At 39.0% G+C, this 26,793-nt stretch overlaps 1 protein-coding gene across 3 annotated transcripts; it reads left to right on the plus strand.

Annotated features, from left to right (window-relative positions):
• Positions 1 to 233: 233 nt before the first annotated feature.
• TMEM181 (transmembrane protein 181) lies at positions 234 to 26,762 on the plus strand. Of its 3 annotated transcripts, none has more exons than XM_063390210.1 (17): positions 234 to 365; positions 4,967 to 5,070; positions 8,951 to 9,006; positions 10,039 to 10,129; positions 10,694 to 10,812; positions 11,856 to 11,975; positions 13,865 to 13,945; positions 14,905 to 15,004; positions 15,723 to 15,853; positions 16,458 to 16,549; positions 17,584 to 17,641; positions 18,299 to 18,401; positions 18,492 to 18,543; positions 19,135 to 19,217; positions 20,310 to 20,399; positions 22,022 to 22,088; positions 22,984 to 26,762. In XM_063390210.1, exons 1-17 carry the CDS (start codon positions 358 to 360, stop codon positions 23,060 to 23,062), a joined length of 1,434 nt encoding a protein of 477 aa, XP_063246280.1. In that variant the 5' UTR covers positions 234 to 357; the 3' UTR covers positions 23,063 to 26,762. The 3 variants fall into 3 exon arrangements, with proteins under 3 accessions (XP_063246280.1, XP_063246281.1, XP_063246282.1); XM_063390211.1 differs by lacking the exon at positions 234 to 365 and adding an exon at positions 412 to 688; XM_063390212.1 differs by lacking the exons at positions 234 to 365; positions 4,967 to 5,070 and adding an exon at positions 5,078 to 5,250.
• Positions 26,763 to 26,793: the final 31 nt, after the last annotated feature.

The following is a 26,793-nucleotide window of genomic DNA, read 5'->3' on the forward strand; positions in this document are numbered from 1 at the left end:
TTCTGTGTTACTATGATTTTGAACCCGCAGCGCTCTGCAAGCCAGCACCATCCGTGTGCTGGCGGTGCAAGCCGCCTCGCCAAAGATAAGCTGGCGCCGTACGGCACTCTTATCGCGCTCCGTCCCGCGGGCTCTGTCCCGCTCTCCCTCTGGCCGGAGCGCGGCCGTCTGTCCCCTCGGGCTCGCCGTAGCTCCCCCCGCCCCTCGGCTGCCCCGCGGCCGGGGCGCGGCGGGCCCGTGACGTGTGTGAGGCCGCGTGGCGGCCGCGCGGTGACGCACGCGGAAGGCGTCGCGCGGCGCCGGCTGTGCCACGGAGGCGCGCGGAGGAGGTGCCGGCCCGGCGCGCGCGGCGCCGCCATGGAGCCGTGAGTGGGGGCGGGGAGCGGCGGCGGGCGCGGGGGCGCGCGAGCCCGGGGGGCGCCGGTGCGCCGGGGCCGCGTCCGGGAGAACAAACTCCGCTCTGTGAGGGGGGAGCGGAGCGCTGTCATTGACAGAGTCACGGAACGGGCGAGCTCGGAGGGGACCGCAGCCAGGGGCATCTGCGGCAGCCCGCCCGCTCAGGCAGGGTCATCCTAGAGCACGTGGCACGGGATCGTGTCCGGACGGGTCTTGAGTATCTCCAGGGAGGGAGAGTCCTCAATCTCTTTGGGCAATCTGCATCTAGTTCAGTTTATACACGTTATCCTCGGTAAGGAAATGAGCTCGCCGAGGGTTAAATGAATGTGTCTGAGGTTGTGGTTCGCCGCTCAGAACCCCGAGGGTGACTGCCCTTTTCTTTAGAGGAACGCTTGAGTTTACCTTTTGTATGGCGAATAAAACCTCCCCCCGCTGCCGGTATCTCCACTCTCAGATTGTTTGTTAAAGGAAAAAGAAAAACTTGTTTTCCCGGATATTTCTTGGCATGGACAGAGCCGTAGCCGTGGTTAATTTTTCAGACTTAAATGAATACAACAAACAACTAAAAAGCCAAAAAGCCAAACCCACCCCGTGAACACATACAAAGGTAAAGCATAGCCATGTTTATCTGTCAGATGTCATGTAGCAGTTCTGTACAGTACTGACAATGTTAATTTTATTCCTCTTTTTATGTAGTCATGTGCTGTCTCATTAGCTATTAACCCTTGTGGAATACATTTGCATGAAGAAATTCAAGGTCTTCTGAGGAACACCGAAGCAAGCAAAGCCTTTAAACCATGAGCAAGTGCAGGGTGTATGGATAGTACTGTGAACGTAGGTAGCATATATAATTCCCATCAAAGTGGGTTTGATGGTTCTATTTGGGAGTGAGCCGAAAATAGAGGAGCAGTTGGAGGCAGAGATGTTGAGGCTAGGATTTCAGAAAAGCTGCTGTACATAAAAGCGAGTTATTTCTGATTTTGATATCAACTCTGTGCCTACCTACTGCTTAATCTCGGTTTCACCACAGCTTTCCCTTTAAAGTCAGTCTTAAGTGAAAACTATTATGTAACAGGCTTTGTTTTTCATTATGGTCTTCATTAAACACTTTGTTGTGTAGTTATAAGAAGTTTGAAGATGAGGGATATCCTGAGAAACATTTTGCTGAACCATTTGATACAAAACTTTACTCCAAAAGCAAGACCTAATCCACCTTTACATCTCACATATGAATGGCTACTGAAAGATTGCAGTTGTTAGGAGTGTGTGTTTCCAAAGTTAACTCTGTTGCAGGCTGCACTAGAGCAGTTTAATTTTACTGACTGCTGTTTGAGATGTCTAAGTATAATATTCCTCTGTTTGTATCTCAGTGCTTTCTCCTCCTTTGCAGTCAGTTTCAGACATAAGTTATAAACCACTCTGAGTTAGGATCAAGCTGTGGGTGGTAAAAGCTGCCTGAAAGACCTGCGGATAGTTGGATGGCTAGTCTTGAGCTTGCGACTGCTGTGGTTGGGCTGATAAAAGCATCTTCCACTCTGCTTAGTAAAGCAAAGCATAGTTCTTGACTTGTTTGAACAGGTGCCTCCAGAGCGAGGAATCTTTTTTGATTTTCCCATAAATGTGTTTCCAACATTTCATTCTTTATTGAGCCTTTGAAATATAAGATAGAGGCTGTCAGTGGGGCATCACCAACTTGCACTTACATATATTCATAAACTTAATATAATCTCTTTCTGAAGGGCAGGTGTTATGAACTTAGGGAAGGTGATTTCACCTGCTTTGTATGGCAGCTGGTGATAGGTGCAGCGAGACATTTAAATCTACACAAGGAAGTTCTGTGACTCTGGCGAGGGGCAGTGTAGCATGCATCAGCTGATAGGAATGCTGTAAATTGTTGTTTGCCCTCTTGAGAAATGCAGATGAGATTTGGCAGAATTTTTATATTTGCTGTTAATGTCCATGTTGCCTTACTGGCCGCTAAAGCAGCCCATTCAGTCAGTGGCTTAAGTGACCTGAGGAGTACAGGTGTGAATGAAAGGAAAGCACGGGGTGTGCCCCTCTTCCCTGTGTCTCCACTCTTGGCTGGGTACAGCATCCCTGTTGGTAGGTAGGTGTACACCTGCCTGTTCTGACTACCAGGTGTTGCACCATCTGCAGAGCAGATGGAATAAAGAATGAGCCAATGTCTGGAACGGGTTTCTTCAAAAGCTCACAAGAACATCTCTGGCTTCTTTGGTAAACCAGGGTGCTAATTGCCAGTGGCTGTAACACTCTTGGCTGAGTGAGGAACTGGTGGCTTTCCTGTAAGGAGTGTGGAGAGGGAGCTGCTTTTCATGTTCACATCGTGCATTTTGAAATGTCTGCAAAAACTTTGAAATTAGGAAACTTACCGAAAGAACCAAGAACATGCACAGCAAGTCAGGAGTATCCTGCATCAGCCTGTAGCTGTCAAGTGGATGCCCAGATGTGAGCTGTTCAGAACAGCACAAGTATATGTTATGCTTTACTGCAAACATGATACTCTTCCATTTGTCAGCTGTGCTCAACCCATGGACTTTCCTGTGTTGAGAGATCCTCAGTATGTGCTCTGCTGTGAAGCATTTGGTATCCACTTGAACTCTTATAGTTAATTTAGGCACGTCCGTATTTTATGTACTGTTTTTATATGTATCTCAAGATAATATCTCATACTTGGTGTACTTAGGTAGACAGGGAATACCAGGTCATCTATAGAACTGAAGGAGCCCCTGGAGCTGATGGAAAAATGCACCTTAGTTGTTTTAGTAGTAGTACAGATTTAATAGCTTTAACATGGTTTAAGTGTGTGAAAGCTGAGGTTTTAACACATTGCTATAAGAAAATTACTGCAGTTACAATCTCTGAAAAAGTTGTGCAGACAAGTTCTGGTTTGAAATGCCTCTATTAATTGGTGTTTTTAAAAGTCAGCTAAAGTTTTGTTTGTCTGTGAGGCTTCTGTGTGATGATCCAGTACTGCTTATATGGTACTTACTTGGTCGTTTCGTGTATGGTTTGCATTTTTTGGCTGTTCAATCAGCTCTCCTGACCTCTAGACTGATGCAGAGTTTCTGCTGTGTGTAAAGGTGTGTGGCAGGTATTTTGCAGGTGCTATGCAGACTCGTAACATTTGCAGCTATTTGCTTGCAGCTCTCATTACTTCTGCGGAGTTTTCGTCCCTTCCCCACCTCCTTTGTGTGTTAATAAATTAAGATTTGGATCTCTCAAACTTTACAGTAAAGAAATAAAGCAGATTGGTTTTGGTAGTTCTTCATTTGGAGAAAATGCAGTGATTCTCAAAGAAAATAGAGGTTGTTCTTATTAAATCCTTGTACTGGTTTAAAGTGAATTGTCTGCCTTGCTTTTAAGGGCTGTCACACATGCAGCACATGGTACCTGGTCCCAGAGTTCAGGCTGGGCTTATGGGAAGGGTTTCACCACCTTTTCTGCAATTCCTTTTAATGTGGTGAACCATAAGAGCACCATTCAGCTAGTGAAAAGAGGAAAGAAGTTTTATTCCAAGCTAAAAGGGAGCTCTGTCATTAAAGTCTCATGGTTTCTTTTCTTCCCATGATGATGGTGCTCATACAAATTTATTGAAAAACTCCGCTACTGCCCCATCAGCCCCCGAGTCCTACAGCTTTCCCATGTAAACTGCACTGATTCCTATGACCATACCTCCTGCAACAGCACTAGAGAGTCAGGGATATGGGCTCGGTTTTGGTGTAACTCAAGAGGAAGTGTTGGCTGGTATTTTGAAACATGATGGATTTGTCCACGTTATGGAGGTTTAGTTATTTGATCATATTTCCCTTAGGCTAAGAGAACTGGAAGTTACCTGTTTTCCAGGTAATGCAATTGGTATTTTCAATGCACACCCACACCCCTGCCCCCCCATTTTGTCTTTAACCTAATGGTAACCATCAATGTGTAGTGCAAGAGATATCATTGCATGTATGTGTATTTGTATTTAGGTGTCCCATAGTAAACTTGGTACGGGTTTTTATTTCCCAAGCTCAGACAAGGATTCAAAGCCTTAGCATGCCCATCTTGCAGATCTGGAGTTCTGCCCTACTCCTTGGTAGGGATGATCCTGCAGGGTTGAAGTATGTTTATAGGGTATAGACAACTCATCAAGATCCTGTGCAGCCAACTGAATTGCTGGTGATGTCTGTCCCTTTAGATTAAGCTCTTACTGAAGGAGACATAGGATCTTGATGTTTAAATTATTAATGTATGAAATAACAAAAACAACCTTTTCTCCCTTTAAAAAATGTTTTATATTGCTCAAGTTTTAGGACAATAGAAAACCGTAGCATAAAAAAATGGGCAAAATTCATACATTTTGGAGCACAAATGTGTGTGTGCTTAGATAAATTTAATAATTCCTATTATCTTTGCTCTATGAAGCAGCATTATTATTTTTTTTCTTAGTATTACATGTTACCTCAGAGTTTGGTTTAATTTTCTTTGTTGAAGAATGAATGGGATTTGTTTACTGGCCCTTCAGAAATATGACTGACACTAATTATGTGGTTTCTTTTGCTTCCTGTAGGCTGGCCCCGATGCGATTGTATACACTGTCCAAAAGGCATTTCGTTCTGGTCTTTGTAGTATTCTTCATTTGTTTTGGTCTGACAGTCTTCATAGGAATAGCAGGTAAGGATGTTCTCTTTTTAGAAGACGACAGTTCTCCTATACTTTGTCTAAACCTGTTGGTATTTACAGATGTATTGAAATGCTAATGAGCTCCTGAGTTGTCTGAGGAAGCATTAGTCGGGACAGGGAAGTGTTTCTTCCATCTCACTTTCTTGTAGGAGTACTACCTACAAAGACTTGGTATGTACAACTGCTTTGCAGGGGAGTGTCGATAAAATGAAACAAAAGCAGCTTCATTGCAGTATGATTTTGCAGCACACTGCTACATTAATTGGGTCTTTTTGTATTTCTGTTTGTAAAATGTTGGTGCTAATACTTGATTTCCTGTGAAGACACTGATAGCTGTTTGTGAAGTCTTCTAAATGTTTGGGTGATAAATGCCACATAAATACAAGATCTTTAGTGTAAAAATATCAACTTCACTTGTCAAACATATACGAGCTTAGGTCTCTGGTTTCAGAGATCTTTGTGACAGTCCTGAGATGACCTGGGAGGCTGAGCACAGAGTGCCTGGGTGCTCATCCTGGAGATCAGAGAGATTTGTGGTAGTCTGGTCAGCAGAGATGCAGTGTTACTAGGGAGTTGAAAAGCATGGGACCCTCCTTCATTTCATGCCAAAGAGCTTTTCCAGGGCTAAAACATACTTGAAAAATAAGTCAGTGTGCTCTCCTAGCAGTGCTAAATACACTTTGCTGTCAGGAGAGCTTTATCAATGCCAAAGTTAAATGACAGGGAGAAGAGGAAGGAGGGAGTGGTACTCATTGAACAACCCACCCCCTATATAAGAATTACTTTAGTTGTTACCATCTTACTGTTCTTTGCTGCTGACTTCCACATCACTCAGCATGTCCAGTGTGTTCTCCTGTGTCCCTCTCTGACACTTTCTGACCTGTCTGTTGGGTTGTCTCTAGCTCTGCCCTGACCTTCACCTCCTTTAGAGTGGGAAGGGCTGCCCAGGCCTGGGAGCCACTCAATCCTGCCTGCCTTGGAAAGAAGGCTGGGTTAATTGGAGGCAGCTGTTCAGGCTTTTTATGTCCATCTGTGCCTTGTAGGCAATACATTTTTCATAATAGCCTTCAATAATAAAATTTGTCTGTGAAATAAAACCTTCTTTCCTGCTGTTTGATTTATTATAGCAGCTGAAGGTCTAAATAGCCTTTCGGTTCATAAAGGTTAACCACTGATATTCCTGTGACTTGCTGAAGGATGCTAAAGGCATTATTTGGCCACTAAAATACTGCATAAGTACATTTGCAAAAGTGCATTTTATGATAAAGGAAAAATTGGAATTACTTAATTCAGTATAATTTGGCTATTTGGCTTTAAAATTGAACCATATTTGTGGTTGTGTACTTATACTGCCAGGTTGCAAGGAATGAAAGGAAGTTGTTTTATGGAAGACCAGGCAAAAAGCAGTGCTCCTGGAAGAGAAAACGGAGTGTTTTGTTCTTAGTAGCAGAACCTGAGCGGGAGCTGTGCTGGTGTATTGTAATCTGCATGCAGATTAGGTAATCTGCTGATATGGGCACCTTTGGCCCCAGGGACTTGGCTGCTGTCAACAACACTTGGTCGTCTGCACCATGCTGTGTTCCCAGGCCTTGCCTGTGGTCTCCTTCAGGAACTGGCATGGCTGTGGGATTCTTGTCCTTGGAAGATTGATTTGCTGGATAGTTTGGCTCACACTGTTCATTATTATAACGTAAATATTTTTAAAAGGATGCTGTTTACCTTGGGAGGAGAGCCACTGAACAATTACTGTGATATTCCTCACAGCATTTGTTGACAGCTGCTTCCTTCCTGTGAATAGGAGGAGGGGCCCTAACAACAGAAAGTGCCCTCATGAAAGGGTGCAGTCTGAGGAAAGCTCACCAAACCCACTAAGTAAATGGAAGTGTGGGAGATACATCCATATTTTCTGTGCTACTTAAATATGCCATTGCCCACACTCAACATCTGTACCTGCAGTTTGGGAAGCGTGGCAGGACTCTTGATATTCATCTGAGAAATCAAGACAGTTTGATCAGAGACGGATGCTGCTCTTACAGTTCCTGTAACCCAAAACAGACATAGCTTTGTTTGTTCTTTTTTCCAAGTTGCACTTTCTTTCTCTTTTCACAACAGGTCTTTGTTATCTTTGAGTTGAGACAAGTTCAAAGAAAATCCGAGGTGCAGAACCCATTTTCGGTAGCTGTGCAGTTCATCACCTCGGGGTGGTTCTTTGCCTTCATCTGTTATTATGTTAAGTGAGCAAGGCTAAAATAACAATAACTATTTAAATTACTCTCAGTTTGTTAGTAATGCAGCCACAGCATCATTTTATTTCAAAAGCTTTCATATATCATTTGCTAGAGAAGAAGAAGTTATAGCACTAGAACTTCATTATTTGTTTGGTGCTGTTCTTAAAAACTTTGACTGTGATTTCTCTGTCCCAATATTGGTTCATATCTTCAAATTAAAAAAATAAAAAGCCTTAGAAAAGGCTAATTCTGTTTGTTTCGTCAAGACTTAATTACTGATATGTGATGACTTAACAACTCTGAACACCTACTGAAACTCAAATTCTCTTTTTAAAACAAAAAAATGCCTTCTAAAAATCTGGTTTATATGTACTTGAAAACTGATAAGTGCAATGATGCAGAACTGACTTTATAGTGGGTTCCTGTATGTGATGTTGCACTGCAATTCTAACATGAAACTCTGGCTGTGATGGCTGAAATTCTTAATTTTTCCTTTAAGTCTGTAAGATGGTTAATATTATTATTAGAGTGGTTGTAGGAGCCCAAGCAGTGCTGCATGTTCACAGCTGTCCTGACAGCTAACCTATCTTGGACAGAGTGATCCCATATGGCTCATTTATAAACTTTCTTCTTTTCCACTGTTTCTCTGTAGTAACTTGGAAGTGTTTGGTCTTTGTGAGAAACTGCTTTTCTTCCATCATTTTTATAATACTGAGTTTGTGATTGAAAGAGCTGAGGGTTAAAAAAATTCCATTGAATTGCCAGACCAAATATATACAGGGAGAGACCATTTGGACAGAGGGATCTTCCTGGCCAAAATACAGGTGTATATGTCTTGCTCATGTCCCTGCCTGCTGTACATTTTCTCTCTGCTGCATAGACACGGATCTTCTCCTGCTCTTCCCTGTCATTTCCTGGTGTAGTCCTTTAGTGCTTTGTGTATTGAGCTCTTGTCCTCAGTACCTGGTGCTCTTGTGTACCTGAAGGGAAATGGTGCCGCTGTCTGGAACCCCAGTGTCGGGGGTTACACAGAAGGTGCAACACAAGCTGCAACACAAGAAAGTCCCGTTAAATTTAAGGAGATTTTTCTTACTATAATGGTGGTTAAATACTGGAACAGGTTTCCCAGACAGGTTGTGAGAGTCTCTGTCCTTAAAGATGTTAAAGACTTCACTGGACATGGCCCTCAGCAACCTGATCTCATTAAACAAAGGGGTTCTGTAGCTGAGGGCTTTCACGACTGCATTCCCATAACATCTTGGGAGATATAGATAGATAGATATAGGTATATATGAATAAAAAACTCCTACTAAAATTGTAGTAGAGTACAAGTTCAGGGCTTTTCACATGAAGTTCTTGATTTATAATTTACTTTATTTAATACTTTGTAGAAATATGATGGCAGAGGTAGTGAAAGGAACATGCAGGTCAAATTTTCAGATTGTAGTGAAATACCTAAATGCTTTACCCTTTATCTGAAACATACGGAAAGTGGAATACTATTTACCTGCTTTGCAGGGGGGATTTTGTACAGTCTTTTATACAAAAAAACAAAATCATTGTCACTTACATGTAAAATTACATCATCACTTATATGTATACTTCAATATTATTTTCTTTCTTCCTTCTTATATATTGTGTAGGTCCTAATGTAATTGAAACTTCCGTAGCAAGAACTGACTTAAATAACAGCCTAAAGGTAAGAGTTAATAAATATTGTTGGATTATATGAATGGTGTTATTTGATGTTAGCAATATTAAACATTTCCCTCCTTCCCACCAGTTATTTTAAATATTTAAACTTTTACTGCAAAATGTCTAAGTGATGCTTCCCAGTTTGAAGCTGAATGTGCAATATTGTACTGCCACTATGTTACTTCTATGTAATAGCCCAGCAGCAATTTCTGGTCTCTCTTACTGTTGTGAGCAGGTCAGGTAGAGATTTCTAGGATAGTTCTGCACAGCAGTTTCTGACAAAGAAATGTGTGAGTTTTTCTCTGGTGAATTAATGTTGGAGATTCTTGTAGGGGGTTCAGAAATAGAAATTGAGAACATTAACTAAAAAACAATGCACTCAGTGGCAACTAATCCTGTCCCTCTTGTGATTTCCTATTCTATCATTTGTAAAGAAATATTCCTTGTTAATTGTTCACTGTCATGTGACCAAGACATTGGATCTAGCTTCCTAAGAGGAACATTGGCATGTTCTCAAATGCTTTTGTATTTTAGTTCTTGGTTCTTGCATTTTTGTTTAGCTCTTCACTGTCATCCTGATACCTAAAGTATTTTTTGTGAAAGTGCAAAAAAGGTTTTGTTGTGGTTTTTTTTTCTTTGGGCTTTTTTGTAATTACAGTTTAACAAGTTTAAAACTGTGTAGCAGATGAAGGCCCACAAATCTGACTTACGATGTAAAGTGCTAAAATTATTTCTTATATTCAGGCTAGGCCTCGGGATTTTGTTTTTCAGATCTGAACTTTTCTGGTTTATTACTGCTGCTTTTATGGGTTTAGGTACTTGTACCTTTCCTTATTTCAGTGCTTTGCAAAATACATGTGCTGTTAAAGCTACTTCTCTGGAATATTTCTATGTGAGTTGCTTGTCATGCTGTCCACAGAGTAGCATGTAGAAATCTCAAAAACATTGTCACAAACATAATTAACATGCCTTTGGTCATTGTAATGATAGATATGTCACGTAACAGTGGTTGCTAACCTTGTGGGGTTTTTTACAGCTGAAGCCATTTAATTTAAGTTCACCACCACTGTCAACTTACAACCAGCAGCTGTGGCTGACCTGTGTGGTTGAGTTGGATCAGCACGATGGTGAGAATCTGACCTAATTCTCAGGAAACTGCTTATGGCAACCTGTCTATTGTATCTTTAATTCCATCTGTCACACACATGATCCTGTTGCTTTCTGGCTGTGCTTAGTGGGTTTTTCTTCTGATATGCTTTTCTTCCACTTCACCCCCTGTCACTTGGTAAAGACATGGACAGCACTGATTGAATTGTAAGCAACAGGAGTAGGGGAAAAGTTGTTTGGTATTTTTGTGAAAACAGTAGTATCTAGATAATCTGTGTATTTCCTTCTTCATTTTGGGAGAAATTAGATGTGTAGATTGTAATGATACTGATTTTTCAATACAGCTTCCCTCTATATGTGTGAGAAATGCTGTATTAGTAATTGTTAATCTGTCAAGATTCAGTACAGAGCTTGTGACTCACTGCCTATGTATAAAAATACTGTACCCCTACTCCAGCAATGTATAACTGGGTAAGTCTGAGTAGTATTTGGATAGCATATGTGTTTTAAACAATTTGGGGACTCTATTTGAGATCTAATTTCTGCATGTAGCAATAGATCAATGTTTTCTGTTTTAATTCCAGTTTCCTTGAAGAAGAATGTGACCATGACAGTGAAAGTCCTGGGGGTGGTGAAGGATGGAAGCACACCATACGTTAACAATCAAGTTCACAATAGGACGAGATTACTCAGTTGTGCACAAGTACGCACTTGCTTAAACAAAACTCTGATGTGGTGCATTTTCTTTTAATCTGTGTGCATTCTGCTTTACATTGCCAATAAGAATGTACCTATTAAACATGTCTCAGGAAGGACTCTACAGGACAGTTTTATTTATAATGGCAATGTAGGCCGTAATGCTGACAAGACACCTACCTGTCCATCGTTTTTCTGTTTAATAGAAAAATTAAAAGACCCTTCTTTCTTGTTAGAGTTGCTCTTTGTCAGTAAAGCAGTGTGTCCTGTTCAGTCACCTAAACAGGTTTAGCACTACTGAAGGAAAGGATATTGTAGCAGAAGATTGGATATGGGATTCCAGGAGAGAGAAAAATTCTTCTCTAACACCTTGCAAAATCTGCTTGAAACCAGCTGGCAGCTGTGTTCTGAAAAAGCCAAATTTTTTGCCACTGTGAAGAAATGTTTGGAGATTCTAATGTAATTTTCACTGAAATTTTTAAGCTTAAAGACATTCAAAACAGCTTCTCCGATGCAAATCCTTTAGGAACAACATAGCTGAATTTTTTAAATGAAAAGCATATATACTAAATCAAGTGTTTTCTTTTTATATAGATATATGTACATGTCTGTGAAATTTGCAGAAATTAATTAATAGTGCTCCATTACATTTAATTACACAACCAATAGAGCAATATACTTGGCTTTTCTCTTTCCTCCTGTTAACTTCTAAAAATGAGTTTGTTCAAAGTAGCTCTGTCTCACCAGCTTGAGTTAGTGACAGAGTTATTTGGTTCCATCCTGGTGCTGCAAGCAGTTGCTGTCACCAGCTCAAGTGAAAAGCTGGCACTGTTCATTGTTCAGCCTCTGACCCGACTAACTTTTATCAGTTCCTTCTGCTCTCTCTGGTATCTTTCAAGAAAGTCTTGATCAGACTGATTGAGATGGGTGAGATATATAATAAATATCATCAATATTGGTCCATTTAGGAACAAATTCTCCAGCCTATACTAACAGTGCATATTCTGGAATAATTTGAAGACTTCTGTGTACTGTTCTCTGTGTTCACAGAAATGCAGTGAAATCATTGTGGCTCACCTGGGCTACCTGAACTACACTCAGTACAACATATTTGTCAGCTTTGAAGATCTAAACAAGTTAACATACACCATCCAGAATATTACTTTCACAGTAAGTATAAAGGTTTATACTATTAAAAGAAGTCTCTTTAATGCTGTAGAAGTGTGCTTTAAATGTAACAAAAAAGTGTCAGATTTTTGAAGATAAATAAACAAATGCATCATAACTATATTTTCTGTCACTGTGTCGGAGCTGTTACAGCATTTACTGTTGATAAGGGTCTAGACCAGTTTTTTTAACTCTATAAGGAAAAGAATTTCTCTCAGAACTGCTGCTGCTGTATTCTGTAATAGATAAATTTAGTCTGAATACTGGGAGGTATTTTTTACAGCAGGCAAGCTAGATTAGAACATCCAGTTTTCTGCATTTGCTTATAGAGATGTTGCCTTTCTGCAGGATGATATTTTTTTCAGCCTCTCCAGGAGGTGTATCTGAATTAGCAAAATTTTCCAGACTTCATAAAAGTGTGGGCTGGAAAGGTTTAACTAACTCAAAGAAAAGTGAAGAGGTTTTAGGGGGGGCACTGTGCTTATGAAGAAGAGAATTTGTTTTTGTTTTCTGCTAACACAAGCACGTTGTTAAAATAATTCACTTAAATGATCTCTGGTGGAATAACTCTCAGATAATAGTGTTAAAGATTGCTTATAAAGCAACTTGTATCATCAGTATTGATTGACTCCAGAAAGAAATGTAGAAACATTTGCATTGGGAGAAAAGGGAACTAAACCAAGGATATAAAACAAATTACTCTGATATATTTACCTGTATATAGGATTCAGTGTGTCAGAGGAGGTAGCAACCAAAAATCTTACTGTAAAGGAAAAATACTATTAATATACTGAATTAGCTTTCTAAATGTTAATATTTTAATACTCTAGTGCATAAAGCATGTAATTAAAAATAAGCTCTAAGGAGAAAAAAACCCTTATTTAGTTCCAGATTTCAAACAGAACAAAGTATTGGGGCACTGTACAGTCTTTTATCTTGCTTTGCAAGCTGCCTTTAAGGCAGTCCCAAAAAATCTCCAACCCAAACTTTCCTGCAGCAACTGTCACATTGTCAAATTGTCACATTTATTTCATTATTACAATTGTTTATGGTGATCTCAGTTGAAATCAATGGATTGCCTTTTGTATAATAGATTTCTCTACATATTATTTTCATTCTACATTTACAGTTTAAAAAGACAAGACAGAGGTTGACAGATTTAATACATTGAAAGGTAAAGCTTCTTGTTCAGATGAGCAGAGCATGTGTTGTGCCAGGGAGCTTACATTTCAAAAATGGCTTCAGAAGCATGCCAGGTATGAGATAAATTGTCAACAGAGCAGAGTTTATGCAAACTGACATGTTATAATTAATATTTATGCTCTTCTAATAATTAGAGTAGAAGGAGGCTTTCCCCTATTTAAAAATTCCTGTGTTTCTAGTAAGCTACGTATCCTTCCTTTACATGATTTTCTCTTTTTTAACTTCTGAGAAAAGTGAGTAAGCTTAAAAAAAATGAACTCCTTACAGGTAGTACCTCTGTACCTTTCTGACTTCTTCATAATCAATTTATGCATCTGGCCTGGGTAGTACAGAAGATCACACTGGATTTATTTGCATTCAGACTTTGATTGAAAGTGCAGTTGAGATCAATGAAGACTATCCTGTTTGTCCTGAGAGTGCTTTAACATATGACCACACTGAGTATGTTAGGAAGTGGCAGGATGAAAGAGAAGCAAGGCTGTCAGGCTGCTTTGCTTATCTTTTTATCAGATAGTCCTGGGAGTACAGATTTATCTTTATTTTTCCATAGCGCCATAGTGGAATTTGCTTATACCTTTAAATTTTGAAAACCCACAGAACTTTTCAGTATCTGCAATGAGGTGCTAATTATTGATGTCATGTGTAGTCTGTCAAAATACTGCTCATTGGGCTCTTCTGTTTTCTTGTAGTGGAAGACCTATAATCCAACCTTTTCCCAAGTGGAAATATGGTTCCGATTTGTCTTTGTAGTTCTTACTTTTATGGTCACGGTAAGACTTCTTTGCAGCTTTTCTGGAGTTTATTATGTACGTGGCTGATAACACTGCTCTGCAATGCTGTGTTTAGGAATTTAACCCCAGGCAGCAAAGTTGACATGTCAGTGAATGGGTGTAAAAAGGTTTCTGAAATACTTATGTAGTTGCTGTTTTTATGTTTTTACAAGTGGTGTTGAAGGGACATTAAGAAAATAGGATAAATGGGAAAACTAGTTTTTCTAAAGTCTGGATTTGGATTAAGCAGAAAAAAATTGCTTAGACAGAGGAAAGTATGATGAGATGCTAAAGAAAAGTATTTTTTTGCAGTGTAGGTAGGCTCAGGAATAGGATGGCCAGAGTGTGGGCTGTTTAACCTTGATCTAACATTAAAGTTATTTCTGCCTTGCATGTGAGGATGGACCAAATGACCTCCAGAGGTCCCTTACAACATAAATTATGCTATGATTTAGATGATGTCTCCTCTCTAACCTGTCTTGGCTCCTGGAAAAGAAGTGTTTGCTAAAAAACCAACATAAAATCTAAAATTCTGAATTTTCAGAGTAGAGACACCAAAGTACTGCATGCTTCCATAGCATTTCTCTCACAGATCATGTTGCTCAGGTAATTGTGAATATAAAATGCACTCTGCTTTTTAAAAAAGTAAGTTCAAGTGGAAGAAGTTGATAGTGTGTGACCAGTAATGAGGCAATATCTTTTTTTTCCACACGTTGTTGATTTTCATGTACTGGCTGGTTTACTTCTCAGTTTGCTTGAGAAACTAAGTAATTTGCATTGGGGGTCAGCAAGCAAACTTGAAATAGAAACGAGGAGACCTGGCTCCTGTTTTACAGTGTTCTCAATGGCAAAGGCCTTGTGAAGTAGCCTTTGCAGTGTGCTGTGCTCTCTCTTAGCTCTGGGTAAACCACTGAAGACTGTATTCCTTCCTTACGAATTGTTGTTGTTGTTTTTTATAGTGTCTGTTTGCACATTCCCTGCGGAAATTCTCCATGAGAGACTGGGGTATTGAACAGAAATGGATGTCCATTCTACTTCCTCTCTTGCTGCTTTACAATGGTACTGGTATTGTTTAATTTTTAAAAAGGCACCTTTTAAAAAAGAAGAAGGAAAAAAAAAAAAGAAAGAGAAGGCAAAATGGAATTTTCCCTTGAACTTATAAGCAGTTGTTTATGAAGCTTCAGAAAGCTAAATTGAAAAAACCAACCCTTTCCAAGTGTAGCAAATTCAAGGGCATAACGAGTGGGTGGATTTTGTTCTTCTCAGTCACGTGGATGTCCTAAACTATTTGTTTAAGGCTCTGATTGGAATAGGTGCCTGCCATACTTAACCTTCAATTTCTCCTTGTCTGCTGTCTTACTTCTTCACTTTTCAGATATTCATGCTTTAGTTAAAAATGGAGGCTACTTTTAGTCCAGTAGAACACAGCAAATTCTAGCACTTCCTAGCAGTATCAAAAGAATATTTGCAGCTTAGTCATTATACAATAATTTTTTAGGTCGTTACCATTAACAGTGGTTTAGTAGAAAGTCTAATAAAACTTAAAACCTTCTAGAAATGTTGGCAACCATTTGAGATTATTTCTACAGCAGAGTGGATTGCTGCTGGAGGCACCATTTTCTTTGTTAATTTCTTTAAAATAAAGCAAGCTTCAATTTCATTTACTGGTGTAATTTGAAAAAATCTAGGGTTTTTTCTGCTGAAGATAGATTCTGTTTTACTTTTCATACTGAAAGGTTTTTTTGCTGTCTGACTTTTTTCTCTTATTTTGTTACAGATCCATTTTTCCCTCTTTCTTTTCTGGTGAACAGCTGGTTTCCTGGAATGCTGGATGATCTATTCCAGTCACTTTTTCTGTGTGCATTGTTGTTGTTCTGGCTTTGTGTCTACCATGGTATAAGAGTACAGGTACGAGATGCAACAGTATCTTCTACTTACTGAGGAGAGAGGACTTGTTTTGTTCAGTTCTCTTAAAAGGTGACAAAAATGAAATCAAATTCTTACAAAACAGACATTTATTCATAAAGGGACACAATGTGACATATGAAGCTTTGAAGTTGGGGTGATTTATGGTGAAGTAGATTATTTTGAGTCAACCAAGCCAAAATGAAATAGATGGGTCAGTCATCAGAATTGTCATGCCATTATGCTTCATTCTTGCTTGGAGGGTTTTGATGTTTTATGTGGTAGTTGATTGATTTTTTAAACTACTTTAAAATACTGCATCAGAGAAATAGGAATTCTGGAGCCTTGTCTTGTATTTGCATAATCACTGAAATATGTGGGACCTTATAAATAGGATACTGCATCTCTACTTAATCTTGTTAACAGGAATGTTGATACAATATAACATCTTCTCTAGTCACTTGTGCAGGATAAAACTACAGAAGATGAGTCACTTAATCCAGTTCATGTTAGTGAAACAAAGACAATAGTTATTTTATTCTGTCAAGAATGAATGAAATCTTAAGTGTGGGTTCACACTTTCACCACACTATTGTTTTCTTAACAGGGGGAAAGGAAGTGCTTAACTTTCTATCTGCCCAAATTCTTTGTTGTTGGACTGTTGTGGCTGGCCTCTGTTACACTGGGAATATGGCAGACGTAAGTAATTTAAAACGTATTGCACAAGAATGAGCTGAGAGTGTTCAAGAATGAGAAGGTACTTTAGGGTGTACCTAGTGGTATCTATTTCCTAATACTCAGACTGATACAGGAATGGAGTTCAAATTCTTACATCTTTCTGTTCTGCTAATTGTGACTGATTTGAAAACAGTTCTCCATGGACAACCTAGTAGTAAATAATTCCATAAATCTGAGTGTGATCTAGAAATCACTACTTTGTCAGTGTGTTATGGCTTCCTACAAGAATCACTCTAGTGCTATGCCTCAATTAGCTTTTGGTAGCAGAAGCAACAATTTCTCTGCAGCTAATTATGACATTGGCCAGACTTTCTTGACTATTAAACCTGCACAACTGGTACTGACACGGCTTAGTCAAGCTGTGCTGTCTTTAGACAGAACTCTGTTCTAGTGCTTGGTTTAGTGGTTCTCCCTTTTGTCCAGTTTGTTGTGTTAACATAAAGGTGTCACTCTTCCCCACCCAGGAAACTTCATCCATTTTAGAACATTTGTAGTTTCTATACTGTTTTAGTCTCATGTGTTTTCCTCTTATTTTATCTCTCAGAAGGAAGGTACCTTCTAACCCTCTCCTTGCCGTTGTACATTATTGAAAGCAGTGCAGTTGCAGGAAATGCTCATGCTATTAATAAAATTGCTATCAGGGAAGGCCTGGTGCCACAGTTTTCTAAGGATAAAATGTAGACATTGAATCCTGAAGGCTTGTGGGAATTTACAAGATACTCATTTTCTAAAAAGCAAGTGGGATTAGACATGATCCAAATTTAAATCCTCCAATTTAAATTTCTTCAAATTTAGTTTGCTATATATGGTAAATTGTCGTAACTCCATTGAAATGAATGGCATTGCACCAACTTACACAGCCAAACCCTTTAGTTACAAACTCTGTGTAGTAACCTTAACCCTTTTCTTTGTGAGTGGGTTTCTTGGTTGGCATGTCTTGTTAACCTTGTCTGGAATTGTGCATGTACCACGTTTTAATTTTGAATCTTTTCTAGCGTGAATGAAGTACATGACCCTACATATCAATACAGGGTTGACACAGGTAATTTCCAGGTAAGTCAAAAATGACTTCTTGCAGTCCAGTTGCCAGGTACAGTTAGGCAACATAAGGAGATAACAGGGCTTGTTCTTCCATAAAAGTGTATAACACAGTTTAGAAAACAGAAAATGCTGGTCAGACAGTCTTACTCTGACTAGAGTACTTCTGTTTTTGCTTTATGTCATGCATAGACCACATTGAGATCTGTCCCATTGAGAAAAGTAAATTGTCATGCAAATCTGGAGACTAAACACCACAAGTTTGTTGGGATTGAAAGAAAAACTTCTGTTACTCAGTTTTGTACATCTTAACGCCTGCCAAGGTCCCTTACCCTAGTAAATGTCTTAGTAAATTTCAGACTTTCTTGTTGTAAAGGAAGATTTGATGTACATGGGTCTTTGTAATGTTCTTCAGAGCTGTGTTTTTAGAAAATTACAGAGATTCAGCCAACTCTGAACTCGGTTAACAAAATCCTGGCTTCTGTTAAGCATTCTTTCTTTACATTCCCCAAAACCTCCATGAATGTATCGCCATCCTTGTTTCATGAGCCTACTTTCCCTGCATAAATGGACCATTCTATGTTGTGCTTTTGGGAACTAATTATTTCTATTGACAGAAGAAGGAATAGATGAAATCTTATTAAATAATAAAACCCAACACTTTCCTTATAGGGAATGAAGATCTTCTTCCTTGTGGTGGCAACCACATACATTCTCTACCTTTTGTTCCTGATAGTGAGGGCATGCTCAGAACTTCGAAACATGCCTTATGTTGGTAAGGAATACTTCTTTTGATTCTTCCCAAATGGTCTTGCTTCTCCTAGATGTAAATTCACTGATAGCAACTTTTCTCAATCTTTTTCAGATCTCAGGTTAAAATTCTTGACTGCATTAACCTTTGTAGTGCTTGTCATTAGGTAAGGCTTTTGAAAGTACATTTGTCAGTACTCTAACTTTTCTAACAGTTTTTTCAGGGCTTTGAATACATTTTGTTGCTAATAAATTAGTCAGTGAATGAAGAATGTCTTTTAACATTACTGTGATGGCAAGCATTTCTTAATTTTTTAACCCTTCTTGAGGTTTTTTGTGCTAACTTTGCATTATTTCGATTACCATGGCAGTGCACAACATTTAGAAGTTCACTTGGCAGAGCTTTTCTGGAGCTTTGTAGAAGCCACTTAGTCAAAGCAGAAGTTTACAGTTAGTTTCTTACACTACTGTTAATATCTGTTTTCCCTACACCAAGCTGTTATTTCAAGTACCTATTGACTCTTGGGTTGTCTGTAGTGGATGAAATCTGAGAATTTCTGCTTTTCTCAGCGGAGTGCTAACTTTTAATCACAAAAGAATCATTCTTAATTTAGAACTGGCAAAGCAAATGTGTCTTAAAATAAATGGTCAGCATGATAACATAATTATTCTCTCTTATACTCTTCCATCAACCTTCTGTTTTGATTTTGCAGCCTAAGGGCACAGTACAACTTTATGCTTTATTTTTTTCCCCACAGCATTGTTATACTCTACCTACGCTTTGGAGCACAAGTTCTACAGGACAACTTTGTTGCTGAGCTGTCAACTCATTATCAGAACTATATCCTTGTGTTGTCATACTGCTCAAGTAGGAATGTTAATCTGTTTTCATGCAGAAGGTGCTTTAAAATTAGGTACTTAAGACTGAGACCTTTGACTTCTAGGTGGCCTCATGGAGTCTGTTTTGTTTGAGATTTCCTGTCAGCATTTTATAATGACTCTTTGTGAAGGTTATGACCTAGACAGTCTCAGTCTGGTGTGTCCACATCACAGCTGCTTGTGATACTCTCCAAGAGGAATGAAGTCTTAGAGATGCGTGCCTGGTGCATATCTAATTTTAATGAGATATTGTGGCAAATTTACAGTATTTGCTGCCTCAGTTGTTTGCTCTATACTTACCAGTTGTCATGGGGCATACTAAAATATGAGAAATGAATAGTTCTGATGTCACTGAAAACGCATTTGAGTATTGGTCCAAGTCTACATGTGATACAAGTCACAGCAGAGAAATGGCTTGGGAGAGGCTGTTTCTGATGTCTGTTGACAACAGGATTGTGACCTGTATTCCTGGCCCTGAACCATGAGATCCTAGTACATTCTGCTTTCTGAGAGTGCTTGTGTGACTGCAGCTGCTCTGGTTGTTGATTAGCTTAGGTATGAGTAGGGAGGTAGGAGAAAACAATATGTAAAACCTTTAATATTCACCTAAAACAATGGTGAGAAACCATCTTCGGAGTTCTAGCCACACATAGTTCTTTCTCCTTCCTTCTTCATCACTGTGCCAAGGAAGAACTTTTTTAAAAATAAACCAAACCCACCTGAACAGCCAACTTACTCTGCTTTTCGTTCAGCATTCAAGGCAGAACTATTCAACTGAGCATGTACTCCACTGCTCAAGAGCAGGCTGTACCTCAGCAAATGTTACTTGTGTTAAAGCTTTGTTCTCAGAGGGAACTTTACCTTGAAATAGCCTGAGTACATTAGTTGTCATTGAATTTAAAACATAAAAATGCAGTTTTGTTTAGCATTCATGCACACAAACTTCAGTAAGGTAAACATTCTTTCCATTGAAACAGTCTGCGTATGGGTTGGGTCTCGTTCCAAAGTTAATATGCATGGGACTATATTGAGCAATATCCTTGACATTTACCACCAGCAGAATTCTTATCATTTTATGGGTTATTGAACTTCTATCTCTACACGTTAGCCTTCGTGTATTCCCCCTCGAAGAATGCACTGTATGGTAAGTGTGAGCCATTGTCTGGCACACGTGGATGACAGGAGCTGCTGCATTAGCAGATGCTGTGCAATCTCTTTGTATTCTGGTTGTCTCATTACTGGGCTGGTTTGCTTGGAGTTAACATCAGCAGGAGCTGCACTCACTGCTTCTGAGCAAGTTAAGTTCATATTGGAAATATGAAGGAACACATAAAATGTAATCAGCTGATTAGCCAGGCTTGAATTCTTGTGCACTTAAAACAAATTTCCAGTCAGTATGATGTTTGCATGTAATGCACCAACCATTGAAGTGACTCACAGACAGCCCTTAAGGAACAGCATCACTTCATTTGTACTTTGTTCTGATGAAAGTTAATACATTGGCATGCTGGCAAACAGGACTCTGAAATCCAAATGCTGTTGAAAAAGTAGGAGTGAAACTGATCTCTCATATGGGAGGAATTTTGGAGAACTTGCTGTGGGGAGGGCTGCACAGGGCCCATGTAAAGGGAGATAAAGGATTGAGTCAGTGGCAATTCTGGGTTTGCATTCTGATGTGAAGGATACAGTCTGACTCACATGATTATAAGGCATTTCCCTCACTAACAGATAAAGATCATTAAAATAAATACTTTTACTGAGTACATTCTCTGCTTTAAGCATTCTATTCAAGGTACAGAACCATAGAAGAGCCCAGGTTGGAAGAGACATGGAAAGATGATGTGGCCCAACCTTTCATGGGAAAGGAGGCCTAGATGAGATTATCTTGCAGCCTGTCCAAACATATCTTGCATACTAAGAGCACGCAGAGGGAAGGCACTAAATATTGGAGCTCGTCTTTTCTCTAATTTAGAGTTGAGATCGACAGTACTGTTTCTGAAAAATGCTATTTTTTGATCCTTGGATCCAGTTCTTTGGAAAAAGAACTGGCTGGGTGCAGATAAAGTTGAAAGCCTTCTGCTGGGTTGCAGAAATACTTGTTTGTAGACAGTAGAAGGTAAAATCCTGTCAGGAAAAAGATGCTATGGCCAATTGCTAGATTGAATTTTACTTGTATATAACAATGAACTGCAGCTAAGCAGCACAGATCATACAAGAAATGAAGGCCTTAAAACAAGCTAGAGGGAATTGACATAAATAGCAATTGGAAAGTATGTGTTTCTTTTCATCTCACCATAAAGGTACAAATCCTTCCTTCATCTCTTTCAAGGATAGAAAATAACTGGATAATCACTGACTTACAGGCAAGAGATTCCAACTTTGGTCTACTATATTTTTACCTTAGAAATAACCAAGAAGTCTGCGCTTTTTAAATACATATGAAATTTTGATAAAGAATAATCAATTTATATGCAGGTTGAAATACAGCACAGGAAATTGCACAGGGGAGGAAGTGAACTTAGACAACATGGAGAACAGCTATCTAAAAATGAAATAATTGTCTCCTTAACTCTTAAGAACACTGTAATTATGTGGCTGAAGGGTAGTGAAGGTAAAGGAGAGAATTCCTGTTTGGATATAGTTTTGTTGAACTGCAGTTGTGACTGCCTTGGAAGTTGTTGTGTCTTTTGCTACAGTGTTGAGTTAGGACTCAACAGACACATTTCTATATTTAACACACTAAAGTAACTTATTTCTGTTTTCCAGAATCACAGTTGAAAGACAATCCTGCTTTTTCTATGCTGAATGATTCAGATGATGATGTGATTTATGGGTAAGATTATAAAATACCTATGGGGAGTTACTTCTGGTCTATTATTTTTGTAATATTCTTTTCATATTAATAAAGCGAAGGGTTTGTTAGTGAAAGCTTCCTGCCTAAAGAATAGAAATGTAGCTTTTTCTGGAACAGAAATACAATGAGAATGCGTGGTTTTTTCTGATTTTTTGATTTTTAAAAGGGATAGCCATGGCACAGATACAAACAGGTAAGAAAGTATGATGCTGGTAGCTCATGGAGCAAAGGCAGTAAGAGCTGTGAAGGCAAAGGGCTTCCTTTTTACTTTGGGAAGGACAGCAGGAGTCAGATGAAATTAGCGAAGATTCAGCTCACATGTAAATGCTTCAGGGAAGGAGAGTGGTGCTTCTTAAAGTCTCCAGCACTTACTGAATGAAGAATAATCAAGTCTAGCAAAACCTCCTTGACTTGTGTGATTATGTATGTGATTAACGAGAATTACAGCAGCACTTGAAAGCCATCCCCTTTGGGTGTCTGTGCTGGACACTGAAATACAGCCATGACGTTTTCACGTCCTACCAAAGACACTGAAGTGGCTGGAACAGTCACTGCACTGAGGATGGGACCACCACTGCACTAACCTGAACAAGTTCCTGCTGGGATAGCTTGCCTTTGGTTAGTTAGATGAGTAGTGGTAGTGCCAGCTTGCTTCTTGCAAATCCGTGTGAAAAATGGCTTTCACTGGAATAATTATTACCTCTGGAGAAAAATCATGTGTTGTTCATAGCTCCCACAAGGAGGGAAAACAGATACCAGCTTCTTACCCAAGTAAGAATTTGCTGCCTCAGTGTAGTTTAGAACTTTCCTCTTTATTTCCCACTTGCTGTGTGAACAGCACGTTCAGAAGTTACAACACGTGTCTGTTTCACAGGAGTGACTATGAAGAGATGCCCCTGCAGAACGGCCAGGCTATCAGAGCCAAGTATAAAGAGGAGTCGGACAGTGATTGATTGACAGGTTCCAGTGCAGACACACTTGTTCATCTGGAGTTCAGCCAATTCTGAAGTTTTCCTAGATGGACAACTTCTTTGGCTTCCTACAGTCTCCTGTCATCTGAACACCATCTCCCAGGAAGGACATCCTGCTTCTGTTTCTGTTTACAAGGATAAAACTGAGAAAACAAATGATGGAAGTGATTGTGGGGAAAACTGAAGAAACCAAAATTTTACATGTCTTATGCCTGATAGCGAGATGTCTGTGGACTAAAATCTTCATCTATTTCTGTGTAAAAGTCTCACAGATTATGTACTGAGTTTCAAATTGCTTCCTTGCTGCTCGGTTTTGGTTGGTTGGGTTTTTTTCTCTTTAGGATGATGTACAGCATACTGCCATTCATCTGCTGCATTTTGCATTAAGTGTTTTGTATACTGTCCACTGCAGTATGAAGTGCCTCATTTCCCTTTCAATTTTCTACCATAGCCTTTTGAATTGGAGGCACGGAATGAAGTAGGTTTTTTGGGTTGTTTTTCTTTAATCACTGTTAGAAAGACACAAGCTTTCTATTCTTCCTTCAAATAAATGATACAGACTTAAGGCCATTTTAAAAATACATTTCAGTAAGTTTACCAGATTTTTAAGTGCAAGATACGGGCAAATAGGCAAGTTGTAGTGAGCCCAAATAGTCTCAGTAGTGCAAAATTATTTATATATGTTTCATGACATGCTTTACTGCCACAGCAGAAGTGTCTGTGTTGGTTTTTTTAAACAGCCCTTTCAAATGGAAATATTTCAGCAACAACAAATCTCACAAGGAAGCCAGTACTGACTTCTTACTGGTCTTGTATGCTGGAGGAGATTGTTACTTGCAGAGAATAGAGTATGAAGGTTTTCTAAGGAAGTACAGCTTCAAATTTCCAAACATTTCATTTTTAGTATTTTTTTTTCTACATCAGTTTTCCCTTAAGTTGTCTTAATGGTTACTCTACATGCTAGGAACAGTTGTACTTGCTCATGTATTGAACGTGCCTGACAGTGAGCCTGTGGGCATGTTCTGTGCACAGTTCAGCTGCTTTGTCATACCAGTCACCACCTGTATGATGGGAACTTCTACTAGCACATCTTGTGATTATCTGTATTCCAGTCTGTGCTGGAAAAAAGTTATACAGGAATTACTTATTCCTTGTACAATGCTGCTGCTTCTCTAGTTAGAAGTTGGTTTTCTCCTCCACCATTGTTCGGTTCTTTATTTAAGATGTTTGTAACTACTTTTGCTTTCAGATACTTGACCTTTCTGAAAGTATCTCCTTTTTTCATGTACTTGTAACAGAGATTTACTCTTGTAAAATTTCCCTGTCCTGCTGTTTTAGAAGACTCTCAAAAGCACTGTTAATATACTATAATGTGGTGCTGGGTTGCACTAGGGAACTGTGCTCATCTTTAAGGTTAAAGCAGAACAGTGCAATGAAGTCCTGTTAGACTTGCTGAATAATATGGGGAAAAAGGAGATTTGTTGTGCTTTAGTGCAACAACTGCTCTAGACTGTGCCCATTGCAATAACCTCCTGGTGGCTGTTCAGGATCATCCAGGGGAGGCTGCACAAGGCAGCAACTCACTTAGAGAGGACCAAAGGAACTGCTTCATGTGGTTGCTGTTGTAGAATAGTTCCGATTAAATCAGTGCTCTGCTAAAGGTGTGTCGTGAGACATTGTGTGTGTGTGAGGGAGAGAGGGAAAACTTTGAAATTACGAAGAGCTGTGAAATTTTTGGAGAGTGTCTGAAATGAAAACTCTTTTGTCCCAGGGATCACTTCTTTGTTAGAAGCCAAAGCACTGATGGATGGCTAAAGCAAGGAAATTGCTGCTGAGGAAGAGCAGGTTTTCCCTTTAACTTCTTAATCGGTATTACTGTAGAAGAACATATAGGAAAACACTAAAGAAGTAATTCAAATTAGTGGTGGTTTTCTTTCCAGTAAAATATAATAAAATGTACCTTCAGCACTTCTTTCTAGACTGTTTTGAAAGGGTATGGGAGATGTTCTCTATCTTAAAATTGTAGAGTCCATGCTCATTTTTACTGCTCACGAGATAACTCTCCCTATTTGAATGTGCAGAATCAGACTTGGTAACCAATTTGGCATTGTTTACATAAGTTCCATTAGAGTGACAGTGGGTACAGGAAGTAGGTTTTCAAAAACTGGTATTTACATGATTCTTACATACTGAGATATTTTTCCTTTGATATTGCTTAATTCTCTCCTAAATGGTTATGAAGAGAGAAAATTTGACCAATGTGCAAAGTACACTAATGCTTGTTACCACAGTCTGAACTGGTTGTTACAGTTAACTCTAAAATGGTGTCATGCCTTGGGGTTTCATTAACTAAAAAACCTATTTTTAATCTAACTTGGAGATTATTTTTTCTAAGCTGTTTTCAATGCATTTCTCTTGCTGTTTTGTTTGAATAAACTTCACTACATCACTACATTCAAAGTGGAAATAGAAAAGCTAAGAATGGGAAATGTGTACTTAAAGTACCTCACTATGAAAATAGTGAGCAAATAATTTCTTTGGTCATTTTTTGAGATTATATTTAAGCAATGTTTGCCATGCAAAGTAGCTTTCTATTTTGGAAGTGCTGCAGTGTTACGGTAGCTTGGTTGAATCACTGTTGCATCAAATTCAATATACAGTAAGATGGCAAAAGAAGTGAAGCAGATGAGGAACTAGTTTTGCTAGCAAGACTCCTCTTATTTCCATGACTGAAGAGCAGAGACAGTATTTGAAGAATATTCCAATACGGATTGTAAACAGCTTGGGAGTAGGCAGCACAAATTTACCTCTGAGTAAAGTATTGAAATCTAAGGGTCAGTCAGAAGAAATCTGTTTAAGAAGCTAGCCTGGCTTTCCTTTTGTTACGGCCAAAATAGTTATTGCCATCACTACTGCAACTGTACAAAAGAAGAAATGTACACAAGAAGGCCCCACAGCTCACAGTGAGCCTGGCTCTAAAGGAGATGCCATCCTTTAATAACTGCAAGACTTCCATGAACACAGTGATTACAAGGGACTTCTAGGAAATCAGTAATTGAGTGCAAGCCAGTCACAGCAACTACTCTCTGTAGTATTTGCTTTACAAATACAGTTGGTGTTGAAATTGGTGGAAAACTTTCCTGGGACTGGCAAAGAGGAAGCCTAAGGCTTAACACCAGTGAGAAACAGCTCATGCATTGGATCTGTGGTACCAATACTGGGGAGAACAGTTCCAGCTAGGAAAGACTGCGATCTGCTGTCTTTCTCTGAGCCAAATGACAACATTTTATCCATAGTCACCTCATTTCCCCATCCATTTCCTTTTGCTTATGCCAGTAATAACTTTTGCATTACTGTAAAACTTTTTTTAGGAGTTTGTAAATATGTAAAATGAAAATACGGAAAAATTGTGTACCAAAATGGTATAAAAATGTGTAAGATAAATGCTCTGTTTAATGAGAAGCTGTAATTAAATGCTGCTTTGAGAAAGTGTGAAGACCTGTTAAATATTCTGTGTATCTGTAAGTTGTGCTAATAAAGCAGCTTATCCATTTATGTTGTAAAAGTTCATGCTAATGTGGAATATGAAGGAAAACAATATTTTACTTCAAGGAAGTTTCTTGGAAGACTTTATGTGCATAATCATTGTTAAATATGTTCATAATAAAGTTTTATATCTTTATATTGCATCCTGGGTTTATTTTCCTTCTACT

This window comes from Prinia subflava, chromosome 2 (genome assembly GCF_021018805.1).
Source record: "Prinia subflava isolate CZ2003 ecotype Zambia chromosome 2, Cam_Psub_1.2, whole genome shotgun sequence".
Lineage (NCBI taxonomy): Eukaryota > Metazoa > Chordata > Aves > Passeriformes > Cisticolidae > Prinia > Prinia subflava.

Coding starts and splice junctions, on each gene's coding strand:
- TMEM181 (XM_063390210.1), top strand. Junction 9,007..10,038: donor ACTTAAATAACAGCCTAAAG/GTAAGAGTTAAT, acceptor GGTTTTTTACAG/CTGAAGCCATTTAATTTAAG. Junction 20,400..22,021: donor CTCGAAGAATGCACTGTATG/GTAAGTGTGAGC, acceptor TCTGTTTTCCAG/AATCACAGTTGAAAGACAAT.